This window comes from Idiotropiscis lumnitzeri, chromosome 16 (genome assembly GCF_059441095.1).
Source record: "Idiotropiscis lumnitzeri isolate Australia: NSW breed Sydney's pygmy pipehorse chromosome 16, RoL_Ilum_1.0, whole genome shotgun sequence".
In the NCBI taxonomy this organism is placed as follows: Eukaryota; Metazoa; Chordata; class Actinopteri; order Syngnathiformes; family Syngnathidae; genus Idiotropiscis; species Idiotropiscis lumnitzeri.
This window is the reverse complement of record NC_142406.1, coordinates 11,788,209-11,802,670: the sequence shown is the minus strand read 5'-3', so window position 1 is coordinate 11,802,670 and position 14,462 is coordinate 11,788,209. Positions and strand designations below refer to the sequence as shown.

The 14,462-nt window shown below is 40.7% G+C and overlaps 2 protein-coding genes across 2 annotated transcripts; both read right to left on the bottom strand.

The window, feature by feature from the left end:
* Nucleotides 1–6,667: 6,667 nt before the first annotated feature.
* txnl4a (thioredoxin-like 4A) lies at nucleotides 6,668–7,540 on the bottom strand. Its single transcript, XM_088319237.1, has 3 exons — nucleotides 7,318–7,540; nucleotides 7,088–7,191; nucleotides 6,668–7,023 (listed from the first exon to the last, which is right to left on the bottom strand). Exons 1-3 carry the CDS (start codon nucleotides 7,468–7,470, stop codon nucleotides 6,852–6,854), a joined length of 429 nt encoding a protein of 142 aa, XP_088175363.1. The 5' UTR covers nucleotides 7,471–7,540; the 3' UTR covers nucleotides 6,668–6,851.
* Nucleotides 7,541–8,174: 634 nt separating this feature from the next.
* LOC148321444 (E3 ubiquitin-protein ligase ZNRF2-like) lies at nucleotides 8,175–13,999 on the bottom strand. The gene is made up of 4 exons (XM_088278473.1): nucleotides 13,146–13,999; nucleotides 11,341–11,436; nucleotides 10,159–10,264; nucleotides 8,175–9,388 (listed from the first exon to the last, which is right to left on the bottom strand). Exons 1-4 carry the CDS (start codon nucleotides 13,471–13,473, stop codon nucleotides 9,331–9,333), a joined length of 588 nt encoding a protein of 195 aa, XP_088134599.1. The 5' UTR covers nucleotides 13,474–13,999; the 3' UTR covers nucleotides 8,175–9,330.
* Between the last annotated feature and the right edge of the window lie 463 nt (nucleotides 14,000–14,462).

Sequence of the window (14,462 nt, the reverse complement as noted above, 5' to 3'; positions counted from 1 at the left end):
GTGAGCGGGAAAAAAAAATGCATGACGTATTAGTTGAAAAAGAATTTAAAAAAAAGTGAAGTGAAAAAAAATTGCAATTTTGTTGCAGATTTTCTGTTCAAACGAAAAGCACAAATCTATTTTGCAAGAAGTGGAGCACACAAAAAAAAATTTATGGAGGGCCGAATCTGGCCCCGGGGCCTCGGGTTTGATACCTGTGTTTTGAACCGATCTTAAGAGGCCGGAGCAAGTCGCCTACTGTATGTACAAGTCTAAAGTCTTAACCTAAAAAAATGTTTATTTGCCATAAAATTACAACTTTAAACAAAATATTTATTTATTTATTTTATGACAACTATTTTCTCTCTCAAAAATCTCATTTATAATTTATAATATTATCATGATTACCTTTGGACCCAAATGGTTTCCAAATGCATGCTTTTTTATTTATTTTTTTCTCAACATTGTTTCTGACTTCTTGTGTGAAAGTGAATCACGATGACTCAGGGATGTATTTTTGCACACTGTGTGGGTGACTGGGCTGCTATCGGGCGGGGATAGTCGCATCACTGGGCTCTTGCTGACGAGCTTTCTGTTGTTGGCCAACTATAAATTCCAGCATAATGACATTTATGAAGCATCGCAGCACAAAATTCTTTCCTTGATTTCAGCAGTCCTGTTAATAAGAACACACAAAAAAAAAATTGCTTTTGAAAAACTCTCAACATGCCCCCCCCCACCCTACCTAATAAATATAAAATCCAATTTTGATTTATAAAGATGTAAGCTATCATTAATGCCAGGACAATTCTGTAACCACTTCCTCAAAAATGTGCCAGCAAATAGGTGACTTTTCGTTTTAGCAGCATAAATAAAAATAAATAAATTAAAGTGGAAGCAAGAGAACATCTTCCTCTTTTGACAACTGCTTTCACATCTCCAAAAAAAAAAGTCCCTGCTTATAACTGTAAAGCAAATGTTATGTTCACGTGAGGAGTTGCCCCTTGTGATTGTGATCATCGATTCCGTGCAGAATTCTAATCAGACGATAATGTTTGCCCCAAACTCAAATTAGAAGTGAAAAAGCCAATTTTTCCTCTGCAGTCGTAATGCACACACTATTATCTTTTGTTAGCAGGCTAAAACGGGGAATTATTTTCGCAGGAATAAATTAGTCAGTCATATAATTATTCCTCAAAATTATCTCAATTATTTTTTAAATGTTTTTGAAAAAAAAAATCAAATATGACCCAACTGACGATAATACACATTTTATACATATAAATAAAAAAAATACAATAACATTTAAATGTACATGTCACCTGTCTGACCAAATATGGTCATAAAAAACTGAGTGGATATAGAAAATAATTACTCCTTGACGGCACGAATGGAAATCTCAACTAGAGTCCTCAGAAGGCTTTGGGTGCACTTGCGACTCCATCCACGCCACGCTGGACCAGATGTTGTCTTTAAAGTGCGTTTAAGGCTCACATAGAGAGGCGGGGGTGGGGGGGGGAAGGTCAGTCTAAAGGTTTTTGTTTGTTGTGTGTGAAAAAACACACTGACCTGAGGCCGTAAGCCAAAGCCATCTGACCAACTGTGGTGAACAAATCCATCCGTTCAGGTCGCACCACGCCGTGAAATCCAATCCGTACGCATGATGCTCATATGACTCTCGAGGTGGCAAAAGTACTCGCATTTTACCAACGTAGAATGACAGATAATTGCATTAAAAAAAATAATCAAAAGGCTCGTGAAATTGATTGGACTTGAGTAAAATAAAAAAAAATAAATAAAATAAAGACTCTTCAATGTACATAAGTACAAATTAAAGAACTAAACTGAAGTGAATTGAGGAACTTAATTTAGACAAAAGTAGTGCTTTGATGCAATCTTGGTGTCAAGGAACTGTGTTAAAGTGAATTGAGGCGCTTTAGACAAATGTATAGAGTTAGCATTATTGTGTGCCAACAAAGTTGAAGAAAGTTGAATAGCTTAATTTCGACAAAAGTAAGGCTTTGACGCCATTTTGTGGTATCTAAATGTCCAAAAAATTATGAAGTGAATTGCGAGACTTCATTTAGATAAACATGCAGTAGTGCTTTGAAGTCATTTTTTGGGAATTACCAAGGAACCATGTTGAAACAAGTTGAGGAGCTTCATTTAGACAAAAGTAAGGCTTTGACACAACGTGGAACAAGCTAATAATGATTAAAAAAAAAAAAAAAACACTATGTCTTCCCTGCATATATTATTTTCTTCTTAGACGGAACATTTATTTTTGATTGCCCAAAGCTGTTGTTTTTTTAGGCTGGCGCAAGACCATGCAAGTACAAATACATGAACAATGTACTCAAGTACCGTAATGAAGTATTTTCTTTTCGCAGTGTATTGGAGGCCAAAGTAAACGCGTGGATCCAAAGATACACGCTGCATAAGGGGGTTACATTTGCATGAGATTAGCACGGATATTTGCCTCCAGAGATACTCTATATAGTCGCAGCGCATGCATAATTATGCAATAATAATATTTTGCAATTTGCTAATTCAAGCTCCCGCAAAGGTTCTGCAGAAACACGGCGCAAACATTTTACATGGCCGCCATTCGTCGTGAGATGATGAAATATATTTTGAAATGAAGACACTGGCTGCATGCATGAGATTAAACTGAAATATTAATAATTGTGAGTGTTAATTTGATGCAGCATAGGGTGGAGCACCTTGGATTATTCATATGTTCGATTTTTTTCTTTTTTTTTTTAAGGTCATTTGTTTTCTGTTTGACGTCGCATGAATGGACGGCCTTTTTTACATGTATATAATATTACGATAATTACCACTTTTATTTGTTGACTTATCGCAAGAACATTATTACTATTATTAAATACAAATGTTTTTTTCTTCGGCTTTAAAAACTATATTAAAGGGATTACATATAATGTGTGTATGCATAATAATATGATTTGTATTAATAATATTAATATTGATGAAATCATAACTTTGTGAAAAAGGAATGTCTCAAAAATTGCATAAAAAATGAAGTCATGAAGCAAAAACACAACAAGTACTTTTCTCTTAAAACATCGTTCTTGTTGCGCCTTTTCCCGACATGACTTTCTTCGGCTTTTCTGATTGGCTAATACGAAAACCCCATTTTCTCATTGCGTTGAATGTTTTTGAAAATCGCCCGAGTGTAATTTTTTTTTTTTTAATCTATGACGGCAGATTTAACCAGTTAAAGGTCCTTAAAGGACAAAACATCTAAAGACTCGGCTGATCGTGTTCCAACTGAAACCCCTCCCCCTCCCCCAAAACTCATGACCCCCAACCGGCAGCCGCGGAGTTGCCAACACCTCGACTCACCATTCAACCAAATTCCCGCTTAGCAACCGTTTATTTTTAGTGGCTGACTCGGACGGTAAAATGTAGCTTTGTCACATCGGAGCATCACATTGACCTGCGGCCTCCCCTCCTCGTGTCCTTCCTCCATCACCTCCTCCTCCACTTTGTGCCTATTTCTGTCCTCCTCTTTGGAGTCATTGATAGAACTGAGCCACCCCCCCCCGCACCAATACCTGCCCCCCCCCCCCCCCCCCCCCCTCATCCGCTTGCATCCGCTCGCCATCCATCCATCCTCCTCCCATCTCGGCGGGTCGTCAGCATCACCATGGTCTCCTCGCACCCCCGCGGAACTCACGCACTTAGTACGCTCTGCCTGCGCTCTCGCCTTGTAAGGGCAAAATGCATTGGGTAGTGTGGGGGGGGGGTCGTGCCAGCGTGGTAGGCAGGTGAACGGGGTGGTCGGCACAGCGGCTGTGACGAGAGAACGGGGATGAAGACGGCGCGACAAATTGTAGTGTGATGGAGCTCAACCAGTTAGTTAGTATCCAGGAGGTGACTAGTTTGTGACACCTGGCTACTAGTGGGCCTAGATGTGTCGCTAGTGCGGCATAGTAGTGCACCTAGTTGCAAGGTCTGATTGTGTACTAATAGACCGAAAGTGGCACGAGTTGTAGAAAAAATTGGTACGAGTCAGACAGTCGGATTCTACGAGTTTTCTGTCTTGTCTTACTAGTGACAGTGTACTAGTGCATGGACCTTAAGATGGATTGTTGTAATTGTTTGAATGAATTAGTTAATTGATTTATTGTAAATAATATGATACAAATGCTACTTTATATACACATTTAACCATTTTTTTTTAAATTGTATCAAATCGATTATTAACTAGAATTAAATTAAATACAAAAAAATAGTACCTTGACTTGAGAATTTTTTGTATTATGAGCTATCACTTAGTCGATTTTTTTTTTTTTGTGGGTGTGTGTTGCAAGCCAAAAATTACAATAAATGTTTCTGTGTTTATGGAATGTAACAACTGTTGAAAAACAAAACTACAAAATTAAATCACTTGCAAGTGCAAAGATTTGATTTGGAAAAATCCGTTTTGTCACGGAACTAATCAGTCAGTGCGTTACATTGTAATAAAAGATGGCGGACAGTTTGCGAAAACAGCCCACAAGTCACCATTCCATAACTCTGCTTTAAATATTTGTTTACACATTATTCAGGCCACTTTTATCCTTGAAAAAAAAAACATTTTTTTTTTTTAAATATGCCATTCAGGCGTTCCGATGAGCAACATGGATTTAGCCCTGACAGCTCGCCTGTGATTCTGATTTCATGCGCCAGTGTTTGAAATGCAACAAAATGGAGTTTGGCCCCAACCTGAGTGTGCGCGCGTGTGTGTGAGTTTGTTTGTGAGTGCTGATTGTGTTTGTTCAGCTGCAGCAATTGTCAGAATCGCACCTCCTGTGCGGCCGGCCTGCCTGCGAGGAGCGAGCAGGTGCTAATTGGGCTCCAATGAAAATGGGGGGGGGGGTGTTAGTGCGTAAGGAAAGCCTGATGGGGTGTTTGCTCAGCATGTGTGTTAAATCATAGCGACGCCGCTCTCCGAGCACTGCTAGCACTTCATTTTGAGGGAACTGGACCAGAGGGTGGTGGGCGCGGCCTTTGGTACTCAAACATGGTTCTTAAATAGAAACAGAGACTTAGTAAACGTAGAAGTACTGATTTGACTCCTTTTCCATAATGTTGACTCCTGCACATCTGGATTTTGGCCCGTTTTACTGCGGCTTCTCCTCTTTTCGTTCGGGTGAAAGTTTGATGTGGTATATTTTCTGTGTTGCTGTCAAATGTCAAAGCATTTGTACTTTGTGACTTGCCACCACAATCTCTTGGTAGTGCAGATCGGGAGAGTGACTTGAGAAAGACGGAAGCGCAAATCCATTTAGTCACGGTACCCCGAGTGGCGTGAAAGGCAGCCGGGGTGGCGTATTAAGCCGACTGCTAAGTGTGTCACTGAGAATGGAAAGAATGATGTTTGCTTCAGCATTTTATCTCCTCAAAACATCTTTTTTAATCTCCTCCGACCCATCGGCAACAAAAGGACTCTGAGATCCCCATTTTTATGGTGAATCCTTGAAATGATCTTTTCACTTTTCATGTCATGCTGCACTTGTCGGCAAAAAAAAGTTGGTTGTGAATAAGTCCTGCATGGAAGATGTTTTGGCAACTAAACTCTCCTTCTCCCATGTTGGGTTTAGTCTCCGAATATCGAGGCATGCCAACATGCCCCCCTCCCCCCCCCTCCCCTTGGGCGCCCCTCTTCACAGCTGGACGACGCCCCTCTCTGAAGCGATCCCCTATCAGTCAAAAACAGATCACGGATTACCACGGCTTTAGGGTTTGGACTTTGGTGCCCATTTTAAGACTCCAGGCATAGTTGGGTGTCATGAGATATAATGAGGTGGGAAATTGGTCCCCAAAAAATATTCGAGACAAATAATACAGTATATTTTTACTCATCCTTTCGAACTTTATGAAATATTATATATAGGGGTGCATAGTGGGGAAATCTGTCAGTGGGTGGGTTAGCTCTCTATGCCGATTATTGAAATGATTATTTTCAATATTAAATTGGGGTGCTGATACTGTCAGTCATCTTTCCATTTGATGGTGTGATTTTTATTTTTTTTAATTGACAAAAAACATGAATATCACACTGTTTTATTATGCAGAGCTAATTTTGGTTGTCAAGGTACTCATAATTACGCTGCAATAAATGTATTTTGCTTGTTTGACAAGCTGTTAGAATTTGTAGTCACCGCTTTGGCGTCCTCTAGTGGAATATTTGTGACAATGCATTTAGATTTTCAGCGGCACCGAAGTGCAAGTTTATATTTATCATTTTTAATTCAGTTCATTTTTAGAGTAGTTTTTTTCCCCAAAAATTCGTCGCATTAGTTTTTTTTCATACAATAAGTATTCGTTGAGTGCAAGATGAATACAATTGACTGTTTGACCTTCTTTGCAATACCAAAATAAATACATTTAAAATGAAGCCCAAAATTAATTAACAAAAATTAAAACAAAAGACATCTTCGCCATACTGTAATGAATGTAGTTAGTCCTAACATAAGATTTTATTTTCAGTTGGTATTTGTTTTTTTCAAAATAATTTTCATTTTTATTTCATTAATTTTTTTTTCAGTTTTGGTTCGGAGTATAGAATGTCTTATTTTTTTTTAACTTTTGTGACCTCTTACATTGATGCAAACTAGTGACAAATTAAACATGAAATGTTTTACTTTTGAGAGTAAAATAATTAGGAAGAGTCTGTTCATTTCACATTTATTTCTGATTTTATTATGACAAATGAGCCCGTGATTATTGTTGAGCAGCAAGAAACATGTCCTTGATTGAAATAAATGGGAAAAAAAACTTCATGATCGTGAACAAAATATAACATAACTAAATACCTAACAAATGAGTCACAAAATACGACAAAAAAAATCAACAGAATAAAATCAATATCTGTATTTTGTGGAATAATCCTTAGGTGACACCACCAGACCTCGTCCTTTTCTTGCTCCTCGGTACACCGTCTCCACAATGTCTATCATCTCCTGCTTATCTTCCATTGTCCAGTTAATCTTGTTGTTGTTGCCCGTGCCCAAATCAATCATGATGTGCTTATTCCTTGATGGGGAGGGAGGGAGTGCATTTGACTGTGAAACGAAATCAGGATTGTGAGCATTTTTACCTGAAAAAGAACATGACGGTGCAGGGGTCGTACAACTCGTACATCTTGTTGAAGTCAGGCACTTCTGTGATGTCCACCAGGTAGATGACGGCAAAGTTTTTCACCTGTTAGAGCAACAAAATGGATGTGTGGGGTTAATAGGGCAATATTTCACAGTATGTGCAACTTAAAATCTACATTTGCGCTAGTGGGTGACAATAACGCAACAATAGTTTTGACACTGCGCGAACCTTTTCAGCGATGCTGTACAGAACCTCGTCCATTTTCATGCACGTTGGGTCCCAGTCGTGTCCGAAGCGGATGACGAGCACTCGGTCCTCCTCCGACAGGATGGCTTGGTCGACCTGCCAGCCATTGTGGAGATGTGGTAGCATGTACGACATTTTCAAACGTCGCTGTCCACTCCCCACCCCTGAAATCGAGCACAATGTCGGATGGATGCAACATAATCATTATTATATTGTACATCCGTTCTGAAATTAGCAAGTAAAAGCAAATTGATGAGGGGCTGCTAGCCCGATTGCTAATGCGATATCGGGTTAGCTTTAGGAATGTCGATTTAAAACATTAACAACTAAACAAACAACTGTAAAACATACTTCACAAATGAGACTTGCCTTGGTATTCTGGTCAGGAAAAAATGCGATCCGGTTGAAAGAAGGGTTTGAGGGGCAAAATTGTGTTTACCGCAATTCCAGACTGAGGATTTTTACTGAGAACGTTGTCGATAGGTTTTCTGACGTAATCACCACGCGACGGAAGTATGTCGCGGTGACGTCAGTTGTTGTGATTCCTTGCTTTGTCTGGGCACAGAAAATGATTTGAACAGATTTTTTATTATTATTAAACCAAAAGGACGATGTTTGGGGCGCAGTAATTTTGAAACATTTAATAAAATAAAACATTTAAATAAACTCAGAAAAGACGAACTATAAACAATGATAAGTAGTTTTTTTTTCTCCCCAAAAAAGGATTATTGGTTGTAATTAGTTAATAAGTGAATTTAAGTGTTGAATAATACAACACATTATTCCTTATACTATTGAAACTGCTAGAGAAAATGTAATGACATAATCACCCACTGTAAAACAGTACAATTGTTTATTTGTAATTGTTGCTCAAAGTCTGTGCAAATGTTCACAAAACAGCAGTAAAAATGTCGATGTTTAGAAATTTCCGTAAAACAAAATGTGTGCGTCTGGCGCTGTCCTTAATCAAACTTTTGTGGTGGCTTTACCTCCTGCTCAAAGTCTTCAAATCAAATTGTGTATTGTTGTATCGCATCTGCGAGCATGGAATCGTCAGCTTGGTATTTATCCTCCGTAAAATCGTGTAGAAACGTCCCATTTCCCCTTTAGTTTGGTCAGCCGTAACAGACACAAAATATACATCCTCTGAGGTCCCTCGATACAGACAGCAAGAATAACCCCATTCGGGTTTTATAGCTTCAAGTTCACGTCGTCTGCCGTAAAGAGACACGATGACAAAACATTTATTTTCTTGTGCAATTCATTACAGTACAAATAGAAATGACGCAGAACAACGATCCAAAGGTTATAGGAAACTTTCCAGTCTATGACTTAGCAGCATATTATGACGCTCCTTTTCAAAGAGCGCACGAATCATCGTTTAAGTTATGTCCGAGCCTATCGTCAAATCCACTTTCTACATGCTACACAATTGCATGGATGTGGTTCAGAATAGCCGAGCATGAGCTATTTCATGTTAAGACTATTTGGTCTATGACACATTTGTTTGAATATTGGGAAAAATAAACTACTGCCATCAACGCAAATCATCCCTTAAAGCTGATATAGGCATCTTGTTTTCTGTATGGCTGTTTTTTTTTTTTTCTTCACATTATTCAGCCAGGACAGAACAGGCAACAACCAGAAAAATCTCGATTGAAATGTCACATTACTTTCCCATCGCAACACAGTTCCTTCTACCGGATCCCGGTTTTTAGGGAAAGGCTCGAGCCAGCGCGGGGCCCGATGAACATTCACTTTGGAGACGCAAACGGACTCCCACCAGTAGTTTCCCCCGCACATTCCACAAAACCCTAAAAAAAACAAAAAAAAAAATCCATCCAATATCCACCGACGTCTCTCCAGCGAGGCCGCACGAATAATCCGCTACAAAATCATGTTTTACAATCCCTGATGAGCACTTAAACATAATTACAACACTGGAACGTACAGTGTTAAGGTTGCATACAGTAGATTGATTCACTGTACTCCTCGCTAGTTGGAGGGGTGTTCCGGACACGAGCGATTCACTTCAAACCACTCATCTATACACCTGCAAAAAAAAAAAAAAAAGAGAGAGAATTACACCAAAGTAAAATTGTGAGAATGTGGTGGTTACACAGACAGTTCAGTTTTGTTTTCATGAACAGTGTAACCACTGTACCATAAAAAAAAAAATTAAAAAAAAATCCGAGACTCGGAACAGTCTTATTGCATTTGTGTAAAATGCTTAAATTTCACGTCTGTGTATTTTGTCACTTATGATCAGGGTGGAAAAAAAAAAAACATATTTAAGATTTCGATTCCTGTCAAAAGTCAAATTCGAGCCAAACAGTATGGAAGGGTTAAGCGATGCGGAATTTGAATGTTTTCTTAAGCTCTGACTCGCTGTTTGCTTGCCAAGGAAAATCTTTTCATCTGTGCCATCGCTTATGACAAGTTTCAGCTCCAAAGTTAAATAGTTCCGTCGTTGAAACGAGTGACTGAATTACGCATTTACGGCGATATGGAAGATGCTCAAGTTTGGTGTTGAGGGAGAACATAAAAAGAACTTTTCAACACTCTGAAACAGACGGGTCGAAGTACTCTCATGGAGCCGGTGACTGTCAAATCTCAGATGAAACCTCGTGACCCAAAATACACAAAGAATTTGTTTACAGCTATAAAGGAAGGCGTTGGCTCAAGAAGAAGCGTTTTAAGGTGACAGTCGGTTTTCAGCTCAACCCAATAGAAAACCTGTTAAGGGAGCTCAAGCGTTAAGTTGTGGCAACTCTGTGTGTGTGTGTGTGTGTGTGTGTGTGTGTGAGTGTGTCTATAAATTACCCTTTATGGTAGATACAGAGGCAAGGAAGTCTGGCAATAGTGTCGCCTTGCTCCAGCTCCTCTAAGCAGATGGCACATTCCCCGGAATCTCTGGACAGGATGTCCTCTGAGATGAGAGAAAAAAATGTCAGATGAATTACTGGATTTTTCATATTTGTAACCTTTCCATAGATGCATCCTATGCAAAAAAAATAATAATAATAATAATAATTTGAAGCATGCCGTGTATTTGGGCCATGTGTCCAAAACCGGGCTTACTTAGCACTGCCATGTGCTGTATGTCGAAATTCTAACCTTGCATGGAGATAATAAGTATCTGCGTGGCTTAGGGGATGGATAAATAAAATGTTGCATTCGGTTGATTACGACCGTGCAACGGTGGCGGTCGTGGATGACTGACAGAGGTGCAATTGTATTTTTTATATGATCAGAATGGATTCAACTGCATGTGGACTTTCTCGGTTCTGATTTCTAATTGTTCTGTTTTTCTTTTGTGAAGGGTGTACGTACTTTAATATGACTGACATGGCTACTTGAGTGGGAAAAAAAATGTGGCAAAAACTGTTAAATTCTTTACATTCTCTTATTATTTAATGACTGCGTGTATTTATAAAGTAAAATATTTGTGTTATTTTTCTTATTCAAATCCACATTTTTTTATTTTTGGGGGGGGCAAGGTTGGAACAGATTAATGCAATCCCCATTCATTTCAATGGCGAGAGACGATTTGAGATACGAGCGTTTTTAACGACAACCGCATTATGAAATTATTTGCATGTGTTTTACTCATTTCTAACGTGCACTGGGATGGTTCGGCAAAAGTATCTGTTTTGGAAAGGAGGGGCGTTAAATTATACGTCACGTGTACCGATAACATGATTTGAAGTTTTCTGGATGTGCATTGCCTATTGAGACACTCCCATCGAATATTTCTGCAGTTTTAATAGCGACCTACATTATGAGTTCAACGACCTCCGATTTTTTTGTAGCGGATGCTAAAGTGATGATCGTCGATTAATCGACGAAGAGATGCAGCGTAAGAACAAAGAGGACAAGCAGAGAGAAGATATGATTGTGAGTATTGTATTCCCTGCTTGCATGTGTTGCCGTTCAAAGTTTTCTAATTCCCAATGCGAATTTATTTATGATCGTCACATTTCTGCTCATTTTTGTTGTTCTCACTGTTGTAGGTGAGGCGCGATTTGCTGAAACACATGAGCAGATGTTTCTCTATTTCATCCGACGCCATGAACTTGGAGCACACGGGACAGTGGAAACCTGTGGAGGAGATGAACACAGAGAGGAAGATGAAGAGGATCCAGATGTGGTCGCAAAGCAAAAGGTGCACAACACAACACATCCTTCGGGAAACGCACCATGTGACCTTTTTAGTATGCAGAGCATGCCGTGGACTTTTTGACTCGATTATCTCTCGTCATTCTTTTCATTTCAATTGCGCAAGGTCATGACGGACCTCACAACACATTCTTCTGGAAACACACGGCATGTGACCGACCGGTTTAGCGTTTAATCAAGTCATAATTTCAAGCCCATATATGTGGATTTGGAGCAGCTTCTGGGCCAGATTAACCGGGCAAGCGTCCACTCGCTGGAGTTTGACAAAATCCAAATCGGGAAATGGCCTCCAATGCATCATATGTGCACCATGTGTCCACGGGCAAGGCCAGAAAAAGAGGAAGAGCACGTGGACGTGACAGAAGACCTGCTGGTCATTAATGATCGCACTTCCTCGTCGGGGGGGGGAATCACCACCAGCACGGGGAGTCATATCAGGAGAAGTCACAAGAAGGAAATGACATGGAAAAACTGCGAACGATTATATGATACAGAGGGGAGGTGAGACGCCGTTTGGAGCAACTTCTGTTTTGTCTCCTTTTGGACACACCCACCAGGAAGTGTGTGTGTGGCGTGCAAATGTGTAACCAGCAGGCAGCTCTTATCTGCTGACCTACATTATGCACTCTTCCCTCTCGCGGACGCCGTGAAAAACAGGCCGGTTTTGCAAGACGGTTAAGGGAGGGAGGAGGGGGAGGGAGGTAGGAAGACTCTTAAACAAGACAGCCACCTGTGGCTGCAATCAAACGGCGACGGCTGTTATACTGTTAAGTGCCATATGCCCCAGTGGAAAAATCCAAGTACCGCTTGTTAAAAATACGTTGACGGTAAAGCTCACATTAACTTCGATAGGACACGCACGGAGAAGTAAAGTTAGGCCACATTGGCGGTGACGTGTTCTTCCGAAGACAACAATGGATAGGCCCACAGCAGGAGGTGGTGCGCAACATGCGGCACGTGGGCCATGCACGGCCCCAAATAAAAACCCATTGGTGAAAGAGGGTTTTGACCCAACATTAGATTGACGCTGTTCTGCTGTTTTCTGGCGTTTACTATATGTTAGCGTCATTAATTGCTGTTTTTATTGAATGCTTTTAATGTTTTTGTTGTTGTATTCTTGGCATTTTATGTGATGTGTAAAGCGCTCTGTCGCAGCTGTAGATTGTGTGAAATGTGCTATATAAATTGAGTTGTATTGTATTTGGGTGAGCTGGAGCGAATCCTAGCTGACTCTTGGGGCGAGAGACGAGCTACACCTCAGACTGGTTTTGGCCAATCACAGGGTGCATACAAAACAAACAACCGTTCAGACTTGCTCACAGCTATTGACGATGTAATTATATTCACTTGCTTGCAGTAAATGCATCAGCATAATTTTTGCATCCAAGTCAATCCCCAGATTTAACCCTATTGAGCATGCATTCAGCCCTATGCACAATTTAGAGTTTGATATTAACCAAACACGCATTTATAAAGGTGGAATGACACTAGAGTACCCGGAGACTATGCACAGGAAGGGAAGAAGCCATAAATATCATTTTTCATCACCCCAAAAAAATAAAAAGCACATAACCCGTAACCATCTGCACAATGCTCAACTTTGACCTGGAGCAACCTGATCTTGAGCTTACCTGTCAGCAGGCGGGGGGACAGATGAGCCGGGAGGGACCCTATTAGCAGCCTGTGGCCCTCGGGGGTCATCTGGCCCTCGACGTCGCCATCTGTGCCGTCCATACTTTGATTGAGGGCGTGCGAGCCCGGCCTGCCCCCGGTCGGTATGCTGAGGCCGGAGCTGGTGGGGCCCCCGCCCGTGTACCGGATCCGGGGCCCCTCGGGTCCATTGGTGTACCTGAAACCCGCGAACCTTTCACCTCCGCCGGAGTTCCCGGACGGCAGATCGGAGCTGGAATATGCCCGGGTCCTGCCGTCGTACACTGGACTGCTTTGTTTGGCCCCCATGCTTTTTTTTTTATTTTATTTTTTTTTTTTTGTCTATTGATTTTTTTTTTTTTTTGTGATCGGGGCGAAGCTCGTCAAGCTCTTGAGTGGGGCTTAACACATGCTTATCGTCCTGACGATGTGACAGCAACAAAGAAAACGCAAGTCAAAGCGACATTGCCGCGTCGAGACAACATCTTAAAGTTCCAGCGTTGTGCGTAAAAGTGCACACTGGCTGACACGCAACTTTAATTTTCCAAACGGGCGTTTTTTTTTGTTGTTTGTTTGTTTGTTTTTTTCCAGCTCGACAGAGCCCTTCCCCTTCGCTCGTTTAGCCCCGAAACAAAACAAAGGTTGCAAAAAAGGTAGAATCTCTTAAAGTGGACGCCATCCGTTGATCCTCCTCCGGCAGGCGAGTTTATGATCAAGAGTTGACACGCATCCCACGTAGTTCAAGTTTGTTTTTGTTCTCGACTGTGGACCGTCTGGAGAGAAAAATACAAGCAGGGATTGCTCTCCTCCTCCCGCCGGAAGTATACGTCAATAGGAGACTTTGTTGCCTTCAAAGTAAAAGCTAACGCGTGACTCCCCGACCTCAAATAACGGTACAATTTAAGATTTATACGTTTTATATTACCCGTAGTCGTTTATTATAATACACTATTTTACAATATACTTTATTTTTCCATACACACAATTGTTTACACGATTGTGTAAACCCCAAAAGGTTTTATTTTGAAAGCTCTATTCATTTTTCCTCTTTTCGGACCCGTTGCTTGACTCCCAAGTCGGGCGCCTACGTCAGGTAGATCGTGACGTCAGATTCAGTGTGGCCTGTTGCTGGCTCAGGACTTGTTTTTATAAGTCAATCGCAGGCTTCATACAGACGCTCACGTTGACACCTATGGATAATATATTCTGATTTGGTTGCAAATACGTTGCTTGCATTAATTCACTGCATCATTGCAACTTTTGCATCCAAATCTCTCTCTAGACTTAAACCTGTAGAA